This window comes from Apostichopus japonicus, chromosome 6 (genome assembly GCF_037975245.1).
Source record: "Apostichopus japonicus isolate 1M-3 chromosome 6, ASM3797524v1, whole genome shotgun sequence".
Classification (NCBI taxonomy): domain Eukaryota; kingdom Metazoa; phylum Echinodermata; class Holothuroidea; order Aspidochirotida; family Stichopodidae; genus Apostichopus; species Apostichopus japonicus.
The window spans coordinates 11,020,361-11,043,749 of record NC_092566.1 but is presented as its reverse complement, the minus strand read 5'-3'; the positions used below and the strand labels follow the sequence as shown (position 1 = coordinate 11,043,749).

At 37.0% G+C, this 23,389-nt stretch overlaps 1 protein-coding gene and 1 pseudogene across 1 annotated transcript; one reads left to right on the top strand and one right to left on the bottom strand.

Moving 5' to 3' along the window:
• Window positions 1-1,391: 1,391 nt before the first annotated feature.
• LOC139969307 (U2 spliceosomal RNA) lies at window positions 1,392-1,605 on the bottom strand (annotated as a pseudogene).
• Window positions 1,606-2,116: 511 nt separating this feature from the next.
• Window positions 2,117-22,037, top strand: LOC139968969 (cyclin-dependent kinase-like 4). Its single transcript, XM_071973623.1, has 11 exons — window positions 2,117-2,460; window positions 3,501-3,714; window positions 5,367-5,561; window positions 6,145-6,323; window positions 9,112-9,224; window positions 12,444-12,583; window positions 13,592-13,801; window positions 14,582-14,761; window positions 15,351-15,601; window positions 16,265-16,464; window positions 18,058-22,037. Exons 2-11 carry the CDS (start codon window positions 3,526-3,528, stop codon window positions 18,213-18,215), a joined length of 1,815 nt encoding a protein of 604 aa, XP_071829724.1. The 5' UTR covers window positions 2,117-2,460; window positions 3,501-3,525; the 3' UTR covers window positions 18,216-22,037.
• The last annotated feature ends 1,352 nt before the right edge of the window (window positions 22,038-23,389 follow it).

Sequence of the window (23,389 nt, the reverse complement as noted above, 5' to 3'; positions counted from 1 at the left end):
ACACTGTTAAAGCAGCATTTTGCGTCCTTTTCTATGATTTTTCTCAACCTCACTGATTCCACTTTGCCATAACGACATACATAACTAGCTAATCTATTTATATTTTACTTCAAATGGTGGCATAAAAGTCGAAAAATTTGCAACTTTCAACTTTGTTGTTCTCCAAGATATTTTCCGTTGGGAACCCAATAAACCTCGCCCATAATATGAATATTTTAACACTACGAACGTCATTGACAAATACGTAATATAACACCACGCTTGTTTGTGTACAGTCTATATGGCAGTTGTACCAGGGAGTTCCATAACAACTCCCTGGTTCATGTGGTTGTACCAACGCAAAGTCTTGAATCTATTTTTAGCAATGGGCAACAACTAAACCTGCATCTCTGATTGGTTGCATTCAAACTAGTGGGTTTGGCGGAATTGTATGCGATTAATTTTAACTGTGGAATTTGTCGAGGACACTCTTCTCATTATCGACATTAAATAGTTAATTACTCGCTAATTAACGCGCTTGGCAGGGTGAAACTTGGATGGTATCTTAGTTTGCTGTTTTATGATTGATACATGTAAAAAAATCGATGCACATGATAAAAAGGTGGAAAAAAGTGACCCAACGCAAAATGCTGCTTTAATACACTGCGATAACGATATTTGTTTTTAGGCCACTGCATATCTGGCTGTATTACAACATATGAAAGTTTATATTGTCCATCATTTAAGTTCGTCAAATGTATTAAAGTCCAGACATTGGACAATAAACAAGAATCATCCTTCTGGAAAAATTGTAAAAGAGCACTATGTTTGTCTTTCTGATATATTATGTAAAAGAACATGTAAAAGAATTCAAACAGGAAACAAAATCTGCTGATAGTATGATATCATATGATAATGATGAAACTGGCAACAAATTGCACCAGATCGCATCTAAGGACCTTCAATTGTTCAAAAAATCTCAAAGGGGAGGGGGACACCCCCTCCCCTTAGACCCCTCCCCCATATCAATCGCAAAAAGTGCTTCCCCTCTCAAGTTCCTGGCTACGACGGTGGGTTATACATTGTCTCTATGGTATACAATTAAAACACGCGATGCTAATCTACGGAAGTTTAAAAGTGCCATCAACATAAGCAAAAACTTTGCCCCATAAGGTACAAATGTATTGCAAAAAGTTCGGAACAAAAGTGCAGTCGCAAAAGATGGGGTGTCTAACTGACACTGACCGTATCGTTGACGATGAGTGGGGGGGGGGGGGGGTACAAGGCAGCAGTCGGAATTTTTTGACTCCAAAACCCATCCAGTTGGAATTTCAGCCACTACACCCCCCCAATCATCAGGCCTTAGCTACGTCCCTGCATATAATGCTGTCTCATAGAAATTGATACATTTCTATGGGCTGTCTATAAACTGTACTGTTTTTAAGCCTCGCCCAGGTAAGAACCTGGGCACGAAAACCAAACTACCGAACGACTGATCCGCTCTCAACCCCACTCCCCTTGCATCGGGACTGTGACTGTGTGATCATCGTCGGGTGTGCATCACCATTCCCCTCGAAAAGGGAACAGATACTACACATGATCTTAGCCAAAAGGCCGAGAAGCGATCTCGTTGGCCTGTTGTCCTTATCACCGGGAAATTGATTCTCATGGATCGTTGATATACGTTCGCTGGAAGACTTTTGTTGATGTAATAACAAAGCACCCCGTTTCTATTATTCAACAACCTCTTGACCAGTGGTACTTTGTTTAGGTCTTACAATTTGTATCAATCATTTATTTGATTGATCCGTTATACCCTCGCTATATTATAATTTGAATATATACTTAGCCAAAGTTATACCATACATTTTATCTCAACAAATTGATATGAACAGGATCATAAGAAATATTTTGTCAGATGCATTAAAAAGAGAATTACGAACCAAAATGTTATCTGACAGATTGACCCGAGAGTATTTACGACTAGGCAAAGTGCTCAACAAATTTGCTGTGATGACACCGAAAAATCAATACCAGGGGTAAGGTGGCGGACCTATTGACACTTGTCGCTATGGAAACTCCTAGCGGTAGGAGGCAGCATGTATGTACAGTGTAGGAATGTAGTGTCCTGACGTGCAGTTTACGTAGACCAACAACGTACAAAGCCTGGCTATCTTAGTTGTTTGCTAGTCAAACTTTGACACCTATGTGGAGAAAATACAAATTTACTCAGGACTGAGCTACCGGGATTTGTGTGTCAATTATGTTAAATTTGTTGCATTCCTGTCACTAATGGAGACTGGGATGAGAAATGGAGATTTTGCTAAAACCTTCTGCCAATCTGACTAACGGAATAATCAAAACTTTATACCGATGGGAGTTTGATAATCAACAGCCTAACCTGTTAGGCCTATTTCTGTCGCTAGTCTGGGTTGTAGTGTAACTGTATTGCCTATCCAACATAGAACTTCAAACTTAAAGGTAGGCATACAGTAAGTCTCTTTTCGGTGAGCTGCAGTACAGTAATGGTCCCAATGTTTTGGACGTGATAACGCAGGCCTTTAACAAAGAGTTAAAACAGGATAGTTTCCTACGTAGCCTAGCTTAATACATTAGGTCCACAGTACATGGGCAAGCGTAACTTAGGCAAAGATAAAGATTCAATTTTATTTAGGTTATTGTGCATAAATAATCTGATACTCCTAAAGTCCTTGCAACAGCTCAAGGATAGTTACTAGAGTTACAACTTGTCTGCATTTTGGCTGAGATCATGTGAGTATCAATTCCCTTTCCAAGAGACTTAAGATATCAATTTGACATCATCATGATCATACTTTTCACAGTGTCGATGCAAAGGGACTTGAGTTGAGAGTAGATCAGTTAAATCCATCGGTTTTCGTTGTGGCTTGAGCCAAGTAGTATATATATGGGCTTGGTCTATGCTGAATAATAGATGTGATAATTGTGGCTTTTGACACTTTAAATATTCGTATAGGGCCTAGTCTATGTTATGCCTACCAAAGCATGGTGTAGGGTGAGGGTAGAATTTAGAAATGTTAAAGCTTTTACACTTAGCAGTATCTGTGTACTATCAGGCCTAACAGCAACACATTTTATGGCAATTGAAGTTTGATGCTTGCTCAATGTTGTTTGAACAATAAACACTGCATCTTGTTAGTGTTCATGTTAATGTAGGCCTAACATTAGTCAAGGCCTAATACCATGTTGGCCTAGTCTAGGCCTACAATATTAATTATTAACTTGGATATGACAGCATTTATCAGACAGTGCATACATGTAACTCTGCCGGACTTAGAATCATTATACCCTTTCTAAAGGTAGAGAAGGCTTACCGAACTTCAGCTTAACCACACAACATAGTATAATCAAAAGCTCATTAAAACCTATTTGGATTTTCAGACTATTTTTTATTCTCAGCATTCATCACTGTAAAATGTCTGTACGTACTGTAGCATTTTGTGTGCGATACAAAAATTTGTGTACATCTGTTTCTTTTTCAGAAGTGGTAAACAACCAACTATTCTGATGAAGGCCCCTTTCACAGCAATGGAAAAATATGAAAATCTTGGCCTTGTTGGGGAGGGGAGCTACGGCATGGTGCTTAAGTGTAAGCATAAAGAAACCAGTCAGATAGTAGCGATTAAGAAATTCTTGGAGAGCGAAGATGACAAGATGGTCAAGAAGATTGCCATGAGGGAGGTCAGAATGTTAAAAGTAAGTGTTCAAACCCAACGGCTAGACAGTATGAACCTAAGTTTCAATAGGTGATTGTCGTTATCAAATGATAAACAGTGCTGACTGTTTACAGTGCGGATTGTCTCGTGGTTAAAGATCTGATCGCTAGACTTAAATTCAGGCTAGTAAGTATCCTTGAGGTGGTTTGAGGCATTTCATGTGTTTGCAATACCAACACATGTAAGTCATACATTGTGTAAAGTATCTTCCACTATCTTGTTACACAATCGGGTTAAATAAACTTTCAGGGCAACCTCAAACAGCAAGATTTTTATTGAGGATAATCAGCAATTGTTTTAAAATCAGCCCATATTGTCTAGAACTAAAAGGTAAATTGGATATGAGCAACACTATTTTGCCAACAGTACTGTGCAAGTAGTTCATGTACAATATCCATTGAATTATATCAATTTTTGTTTTTCCCCTTCCCTTCCCCCAAGATTAACTTGTTCTGTACACTAGGAACAGCTTGGTGTAAATTGTACATTTGTAGTTGAATTATATTTATATTTTGTTGTTGCTATGGACATTTAAGACATGTCAAAGTTCATATCAATTATTCAAATTAAGTCAGTTTAGTACAAAAATGTGATTTATTAATTCTTCCATGGATACAGTTCTTCAATCAGCGGCTACTGTAAGGGGTCTCCAGACATACATTACTGTGTCCACACATCTACAGTATCATGTATACCTGCAGTAAACATGGCTCAAGTCATAAAAATGCAGTCCATCTAATTAAAAATATGCTATACTGTACTAGTGTACTGTACACATCTTTTGTTTCACAGGTTAACAATGGTCTCTATTGTTGTAGGCACATGTGTCAACTGTAAATTCATTCTCTTTGTGATTTTCAGGGGATATATTGCAGGTGATATTAAGTTACAAATGTAATAGTATGTTTACTGCTAAAACACAATATCACATGTGTGCAGCATACAAATGACACACACTGTACTTTGTCACCACTTTATGTACTGAACATACGGTTTAATAGACTGGCCGCTGAAACAACGAAAGAGGTGTGTTTTGCAAGAAATGTATCTTTATTACTTGCTTATGAACTGAACACAGTTCTGTCACCACATTACTGTCAAGGACGAGATATTTGAGAGGAGCCTGAAAGTTTGTGTTTGAAAAAATTAACGAACTTAACAGAGATAAATGGGTTTTCTTTTATCTGCTTAGTGATATAAAGTCATCATTTTTGAAAGTTCATGGTATTTAACATATATATTTAATGCACGGTAGATTTGCATTTGCCACATAAATGAATAAATTCCAACAGTGTTTTGTTCGACTCAGGATGGAGAAAGTTAATTTGATTTACCCTGTTATGTTATATTGCAATACATACAGTACCTGAAGTTTTCATCGAATGAATTTTGTTTGAACACCATATCACGTTCAACCAATTTTTTTTTTTTTTTTGAACCTACATTGTCTTAATAGTTGAACATGCTAGATTTCATGAGTCATACATTGCAATCAATCAAAGAATTGCCTTTCCCTTAATTTACAAAAGTCAAATTTGACTATTTTACTTTGGTAATATCCCATATATATTACATACTGCACAATTTGTACAACTCCTCCAAATGTCAGCTTTCTTCTCTTCCTGTCCGCAGCAACTTCGCCATGAAAATCTAGTCAATCTCATTGAAGTTTTCCGCAGGAAGAAAAGACTCTATTTAGTATTTGAATTCGTAGATCACACAATTCTAGATGAACTCGAAAGATATCCATCGGGACTCGATGAACAAACTGTCAGGAAATGTCTGTGGCAAGTTTTAAAGGGGATTGAATTCTGCCACGTTCACAATGTAAGTATATTGTATCTTGACCTTTTTTATCTAATTTTAGTATCCATCCTTAAAATCATTTGGCGGTTGCTGAACAGACATTTTGTGAAGACACATTTTAAAGCAGTCGGTTGCAGTCAAGTTAGGTCAATCAAGTTATTTACCATCATGAGTGCAGAGGGGTCTAACCAACTACATTAGGGTTAGTCAAAACCCTTGCTTTTAGTCAAACAATCTGAAGAGTGTCCATGTCATCCAAGGGACAAGAAACAAACTGACCCTTACACTTACGTGCACAACTCTTGTGACATTAATAAAACAGTGGAGCAACATATATGCTCTGTTTGCACATGTATGTGTGATGACTGATGAGGATGTTATTGGAGATGTTATTGGACAGAGCATTGAACTGCTTAAAGTTACAAAATCCTGACTTAATACACTACTAAGCTGAAAAAAGAAATTTTTTATTCTTAATTCTTACTATTTGTATTATATATATTTTTTTATGCTTCAATTTATTCTTTTTTTTTAGTATTTTGATGAATGTGATACTAAATTTCATATTTTTTATGTTATTTCATTTTTTTTAAACTTCATTTAGATTATTCACAGGGATATCAAACCTGAGAACATTTTAGTTTCAAAATCCGGCATAGTGAAATTATGTGACTTTGGATTTGCAAGGACAATAGCAGGCCCTGGCGAAATATATACCGATTACGTAGCAACGAGGTGGTACAGGGCACCAGAATTACTTGTTGGTGATACCAATTATGGAAAGTAAGTAGCTTTCATTTCCGCATTTACACCCCTTCCCTCCCTTTCTCCTCTAAGTTTTTGGTTTACTTACTATATCCTACTGTAGTTCCTTTTGAATCCCCAATTCTTGAGCTTGTGAATATATTTGGTACCTTAGCAGTGCAAAGCTTGTATCAAATTTAATTTCTTGGTAAATATTAATATTTTATTATGATTGCTGTTTTACAATTACTGATTGTCAAACCACAAATTTGAATAATATCAAACCTTCAGAAACGATTGTACACTGCATCTCATCTACGTTTACTCCATATTCTGTATACGTCATTCTCCAAACCAAAAAGGAGTAAAAATTAACAGCTTTGAGCATGGCATGATGCCATGGCTGAATTTTTATGCTGAATGATACTAAAATCTACAGACAGCTCACTGACTGTAGCTGTCAATCTAGATTCCCGAGAGTCATCCAGGCAACCACTTATATCTGGTTGTCTGTCATTAAGGGAGTAATTCGCAGCACGCGTCGCTGCTTTTATTTTATTGGCAGAGGCATCCATTATAATTAAAAGACCTCGTAGCATCATCGTTATGAGTCTTAATAAATGTCTGACAATGGTGATAAATCTGCAAGAAATGTCACTTTGATCTATTTCTGTGCAGAGCAGAGCGGTCCGTTTCACCGTTTAACATTTCTAGACGATCTTCAAAATGCATTACTGAATATTTATGCCACCTGTAGTACAGAACTTCAAATATATACCACATACACACTTGTAATGTATATATGTCTATAGTGTGACGTTATTGACAAGGACAGCTCAATACAAGAAATATATGTATATGAAATTCACATTGCAATATGTGAGTTGCATTAATTAACTATTTATAGCATGTGGCTGATTTTTGGAGATCTCTGCTTTATTAATGAGATGTACAGGTATATATTTTTCTTTAAGTTTGATTATTCAGGGATTTGTGAAGTTGAAGAGGGTGTTGTAGAAGGCTTTGAATGCTACCATTTCCCCTTGCAGTCTTTTTCTGCTAAATCATTCAAACTTTGATTGCTATCAGTTCGTATTAAGAATTCGTAAAAAATGTTATAAATTTGTAGTATTTACTAAGACGTTGCATTAAAAATACTGAGAAGTACCGTAAGTTATGGAATTCCAAGAGGATCTGAATAAATTTGTTGTCACCCACGAAACCTTTGCAAAGAGAAAATATCGGTGAATAATATTTCCAGTGTACTGTATAATTTATACAGAATAATATAACAAACGGTCAAGTTGCGATACAAGTGTAAAAGCTGAATAGCAGTGGTTCTAATGCAGTAACTATATTATGCAATGAGAGAAAAAGGTGCAGAGCCAACAAAAATGCTACACGAAATTTGAACACTAAATTATTCCCTAAGATGGTTACAGAACTTCTCCTTCTTCTTGTTTCTAGTTTCAATGTTCCTGAAATCTTTGTATTGAATTGCACTGAGATCAAAGTTCTTTTAGAATTAATCCAAAACCGCTTTGAGGCTGATCTTGGAGATACAATAGGTTTTGCTGCCCCTAAATCACCTAACACATTGTGAATAGATGAGCAAGTACTGCATATATACTTTACTCCCTAGTGAGCTTTAGACTTCCAAGTCTGTCTGGGGGGGTCTACAGGCTTGATAGCTTGTGACTTGGGTTTGACCCTCTCTGTGTTGGCATCTTCCACCTCATACAGTAGGTCAAAACCTTTCATGGATACATTTCAGTTTACTGATTCACTCAATATCTTCCAGTATTAAATTCTGTAAGTTTACAGTGTATTATGGTGCTATAGACTATACAGTAGGTGGGTTTTGCATGCTTTGATCAAATTCTGTGGTGGAGAACTTTGAGATGGAAGTACTTAGAAAGATTGAAGTACCAGCTGAACTTATGATAATTAAAATATTTGCAACATGAATATTCATGAAATAATTTATCATATGCAGTTACGCAAAATAAAGCATTTGGTTCCTTGTCAAAAATCAATATAAGGAATCTGTGCGATGGTGGAGGCAAACCTGGCATGTGTGTGTTTTTTTTTTCATCCATTGCCTTGTAAACAACTCACCATGTTTGGCTTGTATGAACTTTTTACTTTATTTGTAGATTCCCCTTAAATGGAGTTCTGCAGCTTTCTTTAGTGGTTGGAGCTCAATGGTCATTGAAAGTCACTGGCCAAAATATGGAAACTTGTAGACAAGCAAGCATATGTTCAGTACCAGTACAGTACACTACTGTAGCAGTGGTCAAAATTTGTAAACCTTCTAAACAAGCTTAGTCATAAAGCAAAGCTTTGATAAAATCTAGTATATGGTGCATACTTGGCAACTTGCCTCTTACTTAATCGTTGGTTGGTATTATATTTGGTGGTCAATTAAATTCATACCAGATATACAGAATTGGCTTTACACAACAACTAACAGCTTTGATGATCTTTCATACTGTACAGTAGGTTATTTTTTAGGTGCCCCTTGATATGTACTACCATTCTGGTAGTTCTGAGTGGAAGGTGAGAGGATGTTACTTAAATGTCATCACCACTTGGGAGAAAGCACATAAAATCTTGTATGTGTCCAACTTGGATGAAATCTCATACTCAAGTCAGGAATGTCATAGTGTGCTTCCACTGTGGCTAAATATAGTTTATTTCTTTCAATTGCTCCTGAAGTTATAATAAAAAACTTGTTTGGCTGGGACAAGTCTTAAATGACATGCAACACTAGCCTAAATTATACAGTAGTTGTTGTTAATCTTGTTTGATACACTTTATGTTTCAGAGCTGTTGATGTCTGGGCTGTTGGCTGTCTCCAAGCAGAGATGCTGACAGGAGAACCCCTCTTCCCTGGGGATAGTGACATAGATCAGCTGTATCATATTATCAAGTGTTTTGGTAAGTTTTAATATAGTTAACAATTTCTCCTTTCATTAACATTTCCAGTACTTCACCCTCTTCCCTATCTGTCTCCAGACAGTCAGACTAAATGATTCGGTTGATCCGTACCTGAGGGCCCAGAGCAATGATCATCGATAGGCTCCCTGATAAATTTATCCGATATTAGCATGCCGATGAACACAAGGAACACCACTTTTTTTATCATTGACTACAGTATGTCACTAGTGGAGGTGGCATAATTTAACCATTGTTTCCATTGGGGGGGCAGGGGGAGGGGGTGGACAGATTGCTGTTACATGTACAGTCATGTACAGTAGTTCAATCTATGTAGCTCACAAGAATTGAAAAGTGCCCACACCGACCCACTTCAGGGTCAATGGCATCAATGCCCACCCACATTATGAAGTGGGTCAGTGTGAGCAAGAAAAACTCAAAACATGCTTTTTTTATTTCCTGATGTACAATTGTGACTTTCCATATATCCAAAACATATTTCAGTTCACAATAAAATTGAAATGAATGTATTTGTTTTTCCACAGCAACATATAATCACATATAACTGAATGTTAATGCCCACATCATTAGCTTAAATTGCCAACTGAACCCCCCCCCCCTTCAAAACACAAAACAAGTGTATTCATATTTATTAATCTCATTATTTTACAATTCAAGGTACATGCATCTAGACATCAATCGTTGAAAGTTAGTAGGAATCCAATAGGTGCTCAGGTGTAAAGTTAATCCTGCATTTGGCAATGAATTCACTCACAAGACTGATGATACTACTATATTCGGCCATTAAAGGAACTCTATGCACAAACCTACTGTAAGCCTCACAGATGCACATTTTGTTTTCATCCAGGGCATGTCACTAGCACTTGAGACTACTCTTCTGCCAATTCAAAAAAAATATTGTTTTCTTTAAACTTAGACATGTCAAGTTGTATTTTTTTCGGTATCAGTGAGTAGCATGTTAGGTGGAAAGAATGCTCAATCATGATAATGCTATAGATCTATAAAACTAATATTCAGTCAGGACTTGATTTCCAACTTGCATCTGGATGCTCTCTTTAAAGCATTGTTTTAAGTTTTGTGAGAAATGTTTAAAATTTCTTAAAATAAGTCAACCAAACTAAACCTACAGTACAGTAAACACATCCACGTTAGATTGTTTCACCAAATCAATGTAATTATCGATTGAGTACATTTTGTACAAAACCGAGCATTGACTAATTCCTCAACATTTTGTTGACCGGACACTTCTTCTTTTGGCATATCATGTTGGTCCTTTCAAGTTCAAAGAAAACTTGACAAGCCACAAGTCTCCGAAATCACTGAGAATTCCTTGGAGGAATCTCTGGACAAAGTTCAGAGTACCTGAACATCCGCTATTCCACACATAGTGTGACATATTGAAAATATCAAGCACGGTTTTTACCACTCAAAACTAGTACCATTTCGAAACAAATGTTGCCAAGACACCTTTCATATGTCTTGGTCGTCAATCAATCAAGAAGCTTCTTTTTGGGTAATCACTTCCACTATAAAGCCTAGTCAGAAAACTATGGAATATAATGGACTAACATCTGCCATTCTTCTTGTAATTATTGAAGACAAGATCTTTTTGAAACATAATTTCACAAAGTTACACATGTATACATTGAGATATATATGTTATGTGTACAGCACTATATGTAAACTGGATAGATCTCGTGCAAGGTTGGACCCAGAGCAGTGTCTACAGCAATATTAGTACCTATTCAACAGCACTGAAGATTTCCATTCAACAGGCAATTTAAAATCAGACACATCATTTTACATACTGTACATGATATGACATATATATATATATATATATATATATACAGTATATATATATATATATTAAACTGCAAAATCCTTTCTCTATAAATTATGGATTGATGTCCTCCCTCTCTCCTTCATTTCCATTCTCCCTGTCTCTTTTATTCACTGTCTTTCGATTAAGAGTTTACTTGAGTGGTATTTAAGGAAAGTGCCACAGGCAGTTTTTGTACTCTGGGATTACAAGCAGCTGCAATATGTAATTTTTTTTAAGGCTTTCATTTTAAGCAGTATATACATATTCCCCCTCAAAAAAGGTTTGCTATATTAAGTTTCTTATGATTATCTATATATACACATATACATGTTTTACTTTAATTGTTAATTTTTTTTCATTAAGTCTTGAGTTACTGATATTATTTCATATCGTGTTTCATAAGAAGGGGAAGGAAATAAATAATCAAAAAAGCAAAAAACACAGGAGCAGTTACTTTTACTGAGTAGTAAGCTGACATAAAACTATTCATACCTCAGTGATATTGTTTTAGTCATAAATTAAGTAACACTTACAATGTTTTATGTGGCTTCTTTTGTGTTTTGTTTTATGTTGTTGTCTTTTTGTGTGTGTTCTGATTGTTTAATGTAGTGTTATCAATTTATGTGCTAAACAAAATGTATCAACTTTGACATTTAGTTGCAAGTTAAACAAATTATGTTACTTTCCCTATGAAATGGTGATATATTTACTTCACTGAAAAGTAACATGCTTTAAATTTGTGTCATATTGGAGGAACACTAAAACAATATGGTATGGTTGCATTGGGCATTGTTTCATTGGCTTAAAATTAGTATTTTAATAATATGCAAATTGGGGTATAAAATGAAAGCTGCTTTCAACAAAGATAGAAGGCTTAAAAAAGAGACAAATAGGGATTAAGGAAGAGCCAAAAACAACCAGGGATATTGTGGAAAATTGTTATGACATTTTAAACTTCCTGTTTACTTGTTAAATTTTTTTCCAGAGTTTTGATATCGTTCAGTCAACTCTGAGTTTAAATTAAAACCTGTTTATAAAGATGAACAATTTTATTTTGTTCTTCTTCATCTGTTTTTTTACTAAAGGCAGTCAAGGGGGAAATCTTTGTATGGAAATTGGTTGTGTTCCCTTGATAAAAGCTGCATCTTGTATGGTTAATGGGTGTTTATTCTGGTTAAATTATAGAAAAATGTTGAGCAAAACATGAATGCCACAACTTCTTATTTTCTTTTAAATCCTCATTGGTATCGTGGCAGCCTCTAAGAGATCATCTGCGCATTTCTTGTTAACTCTTGATAGACTCTAACTTTTTAATACATGTCGATGTAAAATACTTCTGACATCGTCTTGTTTTCTTCTTATTTTTTTTTTCCCAGGCAATTTAATTCAAAGGCACAAAGAGGTTTTCATGAAAAATCCGCTGTTTGTCGGAATGAGGTTACCTGAAGTACGCAATGTGGAACCGCTGGAAAGGAGATTTCCTCATCTTACAGCTCTTTCTATTACAGTTATGAAGGTACGATAGTAGCTTGTCTAGGAGATCATTGTTTTGTTTCTGCAGAGGTCAAAGGTCATTCATGGTCATCAGAGGTTAAAGTCTGTAAACTCGGAAAGTTTGACTTCATTCTAACTTGGTAGGTAGATCCTCCTTGGTCAGACATTAGTACTATTGAAGTTGTTGGAGGTTCAAGGTCATTTGAGGTCAACGGGTGTGAAATTCTGCAAGCCCTATTATAAACCCAATAACAGCAAAAGAAGAGCTTGGATGTAGTTTGTACTTGATACATAGTTCCACATATTAGTGTAAGAATGTTTTTGTTGACTTGAACTCAGTAATGGTCAACATTTGAAAATCTTGCTCTTGAATGTTCTCGTACAAAATGTGGCGAGGTATTCACTGGCTTTCTGGTTGTAGTAAAGGTTGTTACGATTAGGATTTTGGACAAGACAAATGTCAGCCCTTTTTGGATTTTTGAAATCGATCAGCCTCGTAGTCATTAAGGGTTTGGTCAAGTTTTTTATTAGGAAATTTAGTCAGCTCTCTCAGGACTAGATCGGACCCTTGGACATATCCAGATTGATTATCGCCAAATTGATTGGTCCTCGTGATAACTAATTACTCCTCACCGAGGAGTTCTGCAGAAATCCCTTCAAATTTTCTATTTTGAAGAAATTACTTTGAAATATTTAGTAGTAGGTGAACATGTAAGACTATCAAAATGTAAACATGCTCAATTGTAGGTTAACTGTCCAATGAGATTACATGTAGCTATCACCTGACATGGATGTTTTTACGTGACATCACCGTACACGGAGGAACTAAACAGGCAATAACATTTTTTCCCTTTCTCTTTCTCTAAACATGCTCAATTGTAGGTTTACTGTACAATGAGATTACATGTAGCTATCACATGACATGGATGTTTTTACGTCACATCACCGTACACGGAGGAACTAAACAGGCAATGACATTTTTTTCCCCTTTCTCTTTTTTCTGTCCGTTTCGTCACGTTTCTTTTTAAAGAGTTGCCTGCACCTTGATCCAGACCAGAGGCCGTCGTGCGATCAGATCCTGAGGCACGAGTTTTTCACCAAGGACGGTTTCTACGACACGTTTCCCGGCGAGCTGAGAGACAAAATTCGAAAGGAGGTCGAAGAGAATCCTCTCCTGAGGATACTCTACGGAGACGACAAGGGTGAAGACGACAGACGGAGATCCAAGAAAAGCAAAAAGGTGAGAAAAGCAAATGATTGTAGACTTGGAATCGATATGACACGATACCAAGTAGGATGTGTTTATACAACAACAAAAGAATAAAGGAAAGAACATGGATTAGACAGCCTGGTGAAGTTTGGAACACGAGGAAAAGAGAGAGACTACTTCTGGTTTGTGTGAAAGATCCACAGATCCCCTGTGGTAGATTATTCGCTGTTAAGTTATTGCATTTGTCACTATTCATATATATGCATTTCGTCCACCATCTGCCTTCAGTCGAAGATCTCAAAGGAGACAAACTTTCAATACAATTCGTTGTCTCGTCACTTTTTCACTGCAAACAAGTTTTTCTGTAAAAAAGAAGTTTCTTTGTAAACAGTTTGTCTTTCCTCTTTAAACATTTTTTTTTGTTTTTTTGGTAAGGGTAATTTAAGTAAATATTGATTTTCTTGCAAGTGTTATGTGGTTGTGGTCACATGCACCTCACTTGTAAAATGCTTCCCAGTTATCATTGGAAACATGCTCACCATTCAAAATGTCAGGTTTCTGCTATGTAAGCAGAATTGAGAAACCCCATTGCAGCATTGATTGGTTTTTCAAATAATTGAGCATATACATGGAGTTGAATTATCTTTGCGGTGATGGGGTTGATGGAAGAGGGTGGGTGGGGGAGCGCTGAGAGAGGGAATTTGGTGGGGTTGTAGATAGAGCAAGCCTTGGGCTATATAGTGTATACCATTAAGTTCAGTAAAGTGATAGCTAGATTAATCGATCAAATATGATTATAACATTTGACAGGAATCGAGTCACGACAAGTCAGAACGAGAGAAAGAGAGGAGTCGTAGGAAACATTCCAAAGAAGCTGAAAAACAGAGAAGACTTGAACAACAACAGCAGCAGCATCATCATCATCAGCAACAGCAGCAACAGCAACAACAGCAAGTAGAAAACAATGAGAAACACCACACTCAGAGAAAGGTGAGATGGAAGAAACCAATTAAAGGGAAGGAGGTTTATACTGGTGGTATGATCAGATTTCCGTCATGATAGAGGAGGCCAGTACAGGACAAAGGGGGGGGTGGGGGAGTGGTTGCAGGGGGGAGGAAGATGGACAGTGAGAGAAATCATTTATGAAGTTGACTTAATTAAAATTGGGTGGATGGATCATATTATGGTATTGAATTCATACAAGTTGTTTGTAACTAGCATACCTCTAGTTAACTTGGCACTTTTATGATGTTTGGGAATAGATATTGTTTTGTACTGATATCTCTGACATCAGTTGACTTGTCTACATGTTGGTTAATAAAGCTTTGATACAGTTCTTGTTTATTGCCTCATTTCATGGCTGCAGGATGGGGTGAAAAGACTGGTAGGAGGGGGGGGGGGGGGGAGAGGGTACCTCTTACAAATGAATCAAGAGTTCCTTCAGTATGTTACCCTCCTTCCACTCTCCTTCCAATGCCAAAAATATTATGTTGGAATATTTAAGATATATATATTTTTTTAACATTTTGGTCTGCTATATAATCATCCTTGAAATATTTTGATTTTTTTCAACCCTCAGGAATCTATAACAGTGATTCACGACCACAAGGACAAGGATTCTTCTCCGAATATACCACCTATCAACAACACCCCTGCAAACAAAGTGGTATCGTCCTCCCAGTCCACCGGCCACAATGGAACGCACAACCACGTATCACCTCAGATGTCTTCTTCACAGCAGCAGACAACCATCAACCTCACCATGGGTAATATTACCTCCAACAGGGGCAACTATACACCTGCTTCATATGCAGGGCCGCCTGGATTGAAGTAAGTCAGAAGTTCATATGCTTCCCTGTATTTTACTACTATTACCCCCTCCTTCGTCTTCCATTCCTCTTCCCAGTCCTCCTCCTCAGTCCCCCTCCTCAGTCCCCTCGTACCAATGTGCTTGCATAACTGCGTATCTAGTTTTGAAACCTTGTACCCTGCGCCTCCCGATAACCCATTTATATTTACATCTGTCTTATGACTATGGTACTAACCCAACTCTGTGTCCAACTACTTCCAATCTCTTAAAATACTATATAGTTGACTAGTATACTAAATATAGTTTGAATTGTTATATGTATTTTTTGACGGTATAGAATCCCAAAAGGGCTTCGATATTCTCAAGTACAGAAAATATTACTTTACAGTATGAGTACAGACACTGTATTGGTCATTCACATAGCCCTGTAGGGGGGGGGGGGGGGTAATGCGACAAGAGGAGAATTCACACCCTCCGCTCTCTTGCTCTCCCGTGCCTTCCTTTGAGCACTGTACACATCAAGGATGAAGAAAATATTTTTCGAATGAAAAGTGGTATAACTATTTTTGACTTTCCAGTGATATTGATCTTTAGTTACCTACATTGCTGCTACCTCTGTGATTTCCGACTGGGTCAATAATCTTACGTCGTGCCCTTTTCCCTTTTTTCTTGTTTTAACACAGGCCAAATGAAAAGATGAAGAAAACTGGTAGCAACTCTTTCTTCAAGAAGACTTCCAAAGCATCAGACAAGACATCCTCTCACGAAAAAACGACACAATTTGATAAACTGACGAGTGGCCAGTGGAGGAGAGGTTCAAAGGAAGAAGGTCCATCGCCAAAGCTTGAGAGAGAGGTCACTCACTTACCAAACCTAACAGACAGTAAGTCTACTTTCTTTCTTTGGGATGGGAGGGGTTGGTATAGGAGGAGGTATGAAGAGGGGGTAAGAGTGAGGCTGAGGGAGGTGGCAAATACTTTGTGAGGAAGGTGAGGGCTGATGCTTCTTATTTTAAACTTTTTTTCTCAACTGTTGAAACCATTTGTGTCCTATTACTAACAAAATATCAAAAAATAAAATCTTAAGAGATGCTTTGACAAAGCAATTTACATATGGCTTCTTTGGTTTGGGGTACAAAAGTGTCAGTACAGCACATCCTGGCAAATCTGGACCTCTATTATCTGTACTGTATTATCGGCCTGGCCTGGTATCCAACCATTCATTATTGTGCTATAACAGATAGGTATTATTGATAACAAAAACTGTTGTCTGGTTTCCATTGACATGCTGTTACAGCAACATCTTTGTTTTCATCCCTCTTCCTAATCTGCATTTTGACCTTAATCTTTCAGCCATCAGAGGGGGAAAAAAATTATTCTCTTTTCTAAAACTATTCCAATTAATGCTTCAAAAAAGACAGAAAAAAATTAAGAGCAATAGTAAAAGAATTATTACTCTGCAGTACTAAATAATGTTAAAATTTTCTCCTCAGTGAGTGTGCAGCTGTTGTGCTAAATTTGATATCACATATCTATTACTCATTGCAACAGAAATCTTATTTAATTTCATGCCAGTATTTCTAAGCATATATACTTTGCTGTTCAGTTTAATAGCTTCAGTCTTGCTAGAACTTCTCTATTTTATTGGAATCTTATTTCCCCAACCTCTTGAGCTGTACCTGGAAACCTTGAACCTTGGACTCGACTGATGAGTAAATTAAACGTCGCGCAGATGGCAGGCCATCAATAAACCATATATGGCTCGCTCTTTAATAGATGTTTGAACATTTGAACGCTTTATTCACAAATTGCTTTTGATAAACCGATGAGGGTGGCAGATTTACTTAAGGGTATTTGCTTTGGCTTGCAGAGTAGTCAGTGAGATATTTGAAACAGTAAATTTTAGCTAATGTATGATGGGAGGTAGTTTTCCCCAATGACTAGGAAGTGTGAGGTTGGTGGGACTCATGGGATAAGGGGGGAGAGGGTGAGTGGTTAGGATATAAAATTATTTTGGAATTCTTCTTTGAGGATAGTAGAACAGAATCACGACTGTACGAGGAACCACCAAAGCAATTTTATTCAATTGTTAATCATTTATTCCTGAAATAGTTGTAATGGGGGTTTAATCCTAACAAGCTTAGCCGTCTTGGAGGAACATTGTTTTGCCGGTTGCCTCAATTTCATGAACAGGATGTTTCCTTGCATTTCAAATTGATGATCTTGTTACTAATTCCTCTTGCTTTTGTAGTGTATGAAGCTATATCTCATATCTTTCAAGCTTCTGCAATGCCAACGAAATGTTTTGTGTCATCATGTAGGTGAAAAAATTTTCTGTTTATAATTTGCAGTGGGGCTGGGCTGTTGTTCCATTGTGGGTGGTGTTCCTTTTGTGGGTTGGTAAGGAGAGCAAACCTCCTCATATCTTTTGTCAAAATTTTTCCAATATTTTTTTTCTTCTTTTTGAATATTCTTAGGTAAATCGTCTGAGAAACAGGACAGAAAGCCCAAGAAGAAAAGTCAACACACAACAATGCCGCAAATTGCCAATTTAGAGCTAGCTCATTCATCGATGTCCAACCACATGTTATCCACGACCAGTGAAGACAAGATCCACAACCTCCCAGCCGTTTAGCGAGAAGACAGTCCGTCAAGATGAGAACCGACCTTCAACAAATGAATCCGTCAAATGCTCTCCTGCCCTTGTATTAAAGAGTGCCATCGAGAACAAACCTGAGTGGAAAGGAAGGGAAGAGAGAAAAAGGAAAAATTGTTGATTCTGCTTGAAAACTTCAAAAATGATATTGTCTGGTGAATTTGTCGACGTTTTTCGTTTCTGTCGTGTAATTGCTTGATTTTGATTGGAAAGATAAAAAGTGGTGTTGGTTTTCACAAACTACAGACTTCATCTTCTTCAGTCGTTGGTGTGGAGTTAATCAACTTAGAAGCCGTAGTTTGAGGTGGTGTCAAATCATTTGTAGCATTTTCGCTTGGCTCGGATGTTGCTTGACGCAGTTGTTGACTAAAAGTTACATTCTTATCTCTGTGAGGCAAAGACCTGAACTATCTATATTTGAGCCATGTCATATTAAATTATTGTTATGTTAATTAACTTTGCCAGGTCATAAATGGTCATTCCATGCCATGGCTAGAGTTGGGTACGGTTGACTCATTTCTTTTGGAAGGGTTTTACTTCACTCAAGCCAAGCTATTTACTTATAGGATAAATGTTTTATCTCTGTGAAGGAAGCACATTTGGGGAAATGTTTTTAGCTTTATCAACAATACCAGAGTTGTTCAGAGCCAGTCCTGGGGTCATTTCTAGCAAATGACTTGACTAGAGCCAAGTCTTTTGTCTCAAACCATTGCAATATTTCCTCTGGGAAGCTTTACTGAATATTTCAAGCACATTTCAGTTTTGGATTATTGTTATTAGCTTTATCAAATTGTGCCAGAATTGTAACTAGTCAACCCATGTTAGGGCTGTATGAAAACAGCATTTGACTTGACTCGGTCATTTTCTGTTGACTCACATAACCAAATACGCTCCACGGAGATAGCTGAAATTGTAAACTGCAACAAAGTTCATTTCAACTTTAGGTTAATCTTACATTTATTAACAATGCCAGAATGTTAAAGAGCCAGTACTTTTCACAGTTGAGTCATTTCTAGCAAATGACCAGCGCTAGAGGGAACTCTTTTGAATCGTATTAATTTAATAGTCTCCCTCTCTTATGGGTGAAACTTCGCTAAAGTGTTACAAGCACCTTTCAATTTTGGATTATTCTTACATTAATCAACTATGCCAGAGCTGTAAAGAGTCATTTGCTATCTGTAGTCAAGTTGAATCTTATAACTGGATTCTTTATGGGCTCTCTTGTGTATCTGCTGATATGTTTGTAAACTTTCATTTATTCATGATGGTCTTCCCCGCAACCCTGCTGTTATTTTATTGCGTGTATTTCACTAAAAGCGAGCAAGCCAAGCCCATAAATTATTCGGATGGAGAGCCTGAGGGGTTCTTTGTAATTCATTTATTTATTTGTATTTATTTTTTGATAACATTCATTTTTCCTTTGTTTCATGGTTGCTTCTTTAAGAAGAGTGCTAATATCAGGCAACCCTAAGAATTGACACTTTCCCTACAGTCAAGAAGAGTTAACTTTACGATTCTGTTTAGAGGCTGAATTTATAGAAGAGTTTTAATCTCAAGTAAACTAATTTAACTTTAAAGAACTGTTTGAAGCTCAAGCTCCTTAAACAGTTTAAGAAGTATTCAAACCAGAGACTATTGTACATGCGAAAGACTTGTAAAAGTGATCAGACAGCATTTTAAAGGTGTTTGCATATGTTTGAGGTACTGGTGAGGAATAGTTCTGTATAGGTCAGTGCTAACCTTGTGGTTCATTATGGTTGGGATAGCATTTAATATGTCTTCCTGTGTGTGTCATTGGCACCATTCTCTTTGAAGTTGGAGGTTCGTCCCTTTTCTATTTTATAAAATGTCAATGCGTACAGTTCGATAAATCTTAGCGAGAATACTTTTTGTCAATTTCATGCATGATCCTATTTATCAACTTTGCATTGCAATCAATTGTATTTTTGCTTTGCAGTTATTGAGTGTAAGGTATCTTCCATGTAACCCTTATCACAACAAGAACTTGAACAGGAAGAGGGGAAGGGGGGGTGGTGGTGGGGGAGAGGGAGAGGGAGGAAGTAGAATAAGACCAGGATGGGATAATTGGTTAATGTGGCAAAATATAAACCTTAAGGCAAAGGACAAATTACTGTCAACAACTGCATTTTTCCATTGGAAGTGTAAGGATGCTGGTCTTGGAAGAAGATCAGAGTTGGGGTGAGGGAGGGAGGGGTGGCTGGTGGTGAGGGGTATTACTCATTTATTTGTCTGATGGCTTTGCCTTCTTCTAAATGACATTTTATTCCTCATGAGGCTTCCATGAGCAAAGGGTCATATTCAGTTTAACAACATTTACTGGAACAGATCCAAATTAAACAATTAACCTTCTTTTGCATTTGTGTACATGTAGTTGAGGGTGCTTCTCGCAATATTAGCATGCAAAAAAACAAACAAGAAACATTCCATTAAAATACCATTGTCCTATATGTCTAGTTTAGATTCCTTGTTTGATTGTTCTCCTACAAGGTATAATTAAGTCCTTACCAAGTTCCTGTTATTGCTAATTCTAGTTGCTAAAAGTACAAAGTGCACTATGAGCAAATATAAAACTTATAAACTGTTTCTCGCATTTCCAAGAATAGCCAAATTGAAGGAAATTTATTTACAAAGTAACTGTATAGTATTGCAATCATTTATAGTATAAACCATCCATAAAGTATTCTTGCACAAAGCTACATTTCTCCGTAAAGTTTCATCCATACTTTCTTTTGTTTTAGTTTCCTTGTACATAGTAGAAGTATAATTTTATTCCTGCATTGGTATGGTACTGTATGTATGACTTGCATGAAGTATTTAATGATTTTTTTTTTGGTGGCATTTTTATGCCTTCAGAAAGAAAAGGTTTTGGCAGAGATGAAGAAAAGGGGTGCTTTCCGCTCTCTCCATCTGGGTGAGAGCTGTATATATATATATAACTCTTTGTCTTTTGTGACTGAGCATTCTAAGAAGGGTTAATAAAAAAGTTGAATTTTGGGTGTAAATTTAGTAACAAGGTATTTCATAATTCGAACTGGATATGTGCGGGTCAAGGGTCAGGTCAAGCTAATACCTGAAAACACATACATCACATCTGTCACTCACATCAAATCCGTATACACAAACATCACATATTCGACACAAACATGACGTGTACACTGAAATGCACACTGAAAAACATCCAAGGATTCACCGCTAAAAACATCCAAGGATTCACCGTCTCACTTAAGTGATTTCAGTTGCTTTATATCAGACATCAGCAAGGGTCCATGCCAACTTTGAAATTAATCTTATATTCATGAAACAGGAGAGATCTATGGAATCAGGGCCACCAACACTGGGAAGGGAGAATGTACCCTCAATCATTTTCACTACAATGCCTTTTTTGTAGTTGTGCTATTTCAACACCATTGAACATTGGTCACACTCTTGCCACCCTTCCACCCCCCCTTCACCCCCTGCCCTCAAATTTCAAAACTGTCCTGTATCTTCGATGACACAGTATTTTCAAGTACCCTCGTTATCGTTTCCAACCAGTTGGCTTTGCACATGTTCAGATTCAGTGGAATTTCATGAAATAACCGATCGTTGATATCACTCCAAGAGATCTCTTATTCTTGTTGCATTTTTGTCTATTTCTTTCTTCAGATCAAAATGTTACAATGTTAAAACTGGTATCACCATTTTTCTTATTGGTGAAAGTTTTGTTGCAAGTGGATTCAACTACTGCAACATTTGTTGATGTATTGAGTTCATGATATTAAATATACCTGAAAGGTTGTATGTCACCTCCAGTAGTTCTTTATTTTGTTGTCGATAAATGACCTTGAAAAGTTCACTTTTGGATATTAGGGGGGAGCACGCAGGGAGGTGGAGATGAAGGAAGGTGGGTACAAAACATAATGCCCCCCCTCCTCCTTCAGTGGGAGGGGAAGAGAGAAGGTGAGAGTCTTCTGCAGCAAAAGAAAATGTCCAAAATGGGAGAAAATCTTGTTTCTCTATCACCTTGAGGAAACTAAACACTACCAGACCAACTGTACTCTGCAAGGATGAGATAAGTTGAACTGTACAAGAGTTGACAGGAGGTAGATGGAAAAGGTTCACCTTATATTTAAGCCCATCCCCACCCCTTCACCACCTTTCTCCAATTCCCATCACCTACCCTAATTTTGCCCATCCCCCACCCCCTTGTGTAAGTAGCTAAAATGTAACATAGATTGTTATATTATTGTTAATATCTGTCATTTTTCCATCTAAGCAAAAAAACTAGAATGCTTGGAATGTTGCCTGTGTGTTCATTATAAGTGTTGTCTGCTAAACATAGACAACTTTGGTTTTTGCCTCCTCTCCACTTCTCCTCCAACAGATCATGACATTCCTTCATTTCCTGGCATATCAATGGGTAACATTCATTCACTATGACTTCAAACTCTATCTTAAAATAAATACTGTACCAACATGCATAGGCGTAGGAGGCGGGGGGGGGGGGGGGGCTGCAGCCCCACAATCAAATATTTTTGTTAAAATTCAGGCAATATGCTGAGTTTTTCAGGCACCTACTGAATGAAAAATAAATTGCAATGTGTTTTTCAATGGTTAAACTTATTATAATCATTATTATTGTAACGACTTCCCCAAAAATGGTCATTAACACGGCAAATGAGATTGTATGTAATTAGCATGCGATGTAATAACCGATGCATGCCTCTATGATATGTATATAAGATGTTGTTATATTTTTCGGGCAATTCATTACACCCCCCCCCCCACAATTCAAATTGTTCGCCTATGCCAACATGGAGAGCAGTATGGAAGGTGCAAAAGAAATAAAAAGTACCAGAATAAAAACTATTAAAGAAAAACACAGATCTCATTGAAACAAAACATATTAATCTATTGAAGGTTAGATATGCAATAGCCAAAAGAATACAGTGATTTATGAAAAAAATTGCAATTAAGATTTGGAAAACAAAATGAAAAAAAATGGCAGGACTTAAGTTTGTTGATTAAGAATTTATAGTACTGTGTAGCAGTGGATGTGCTGAGCACTACCTTTATCCACTCTAGAACTCCACTCTAGAACTCTACAACTAGAAATAATGTATTTCATAAATATAATCACAAACAAACAATTG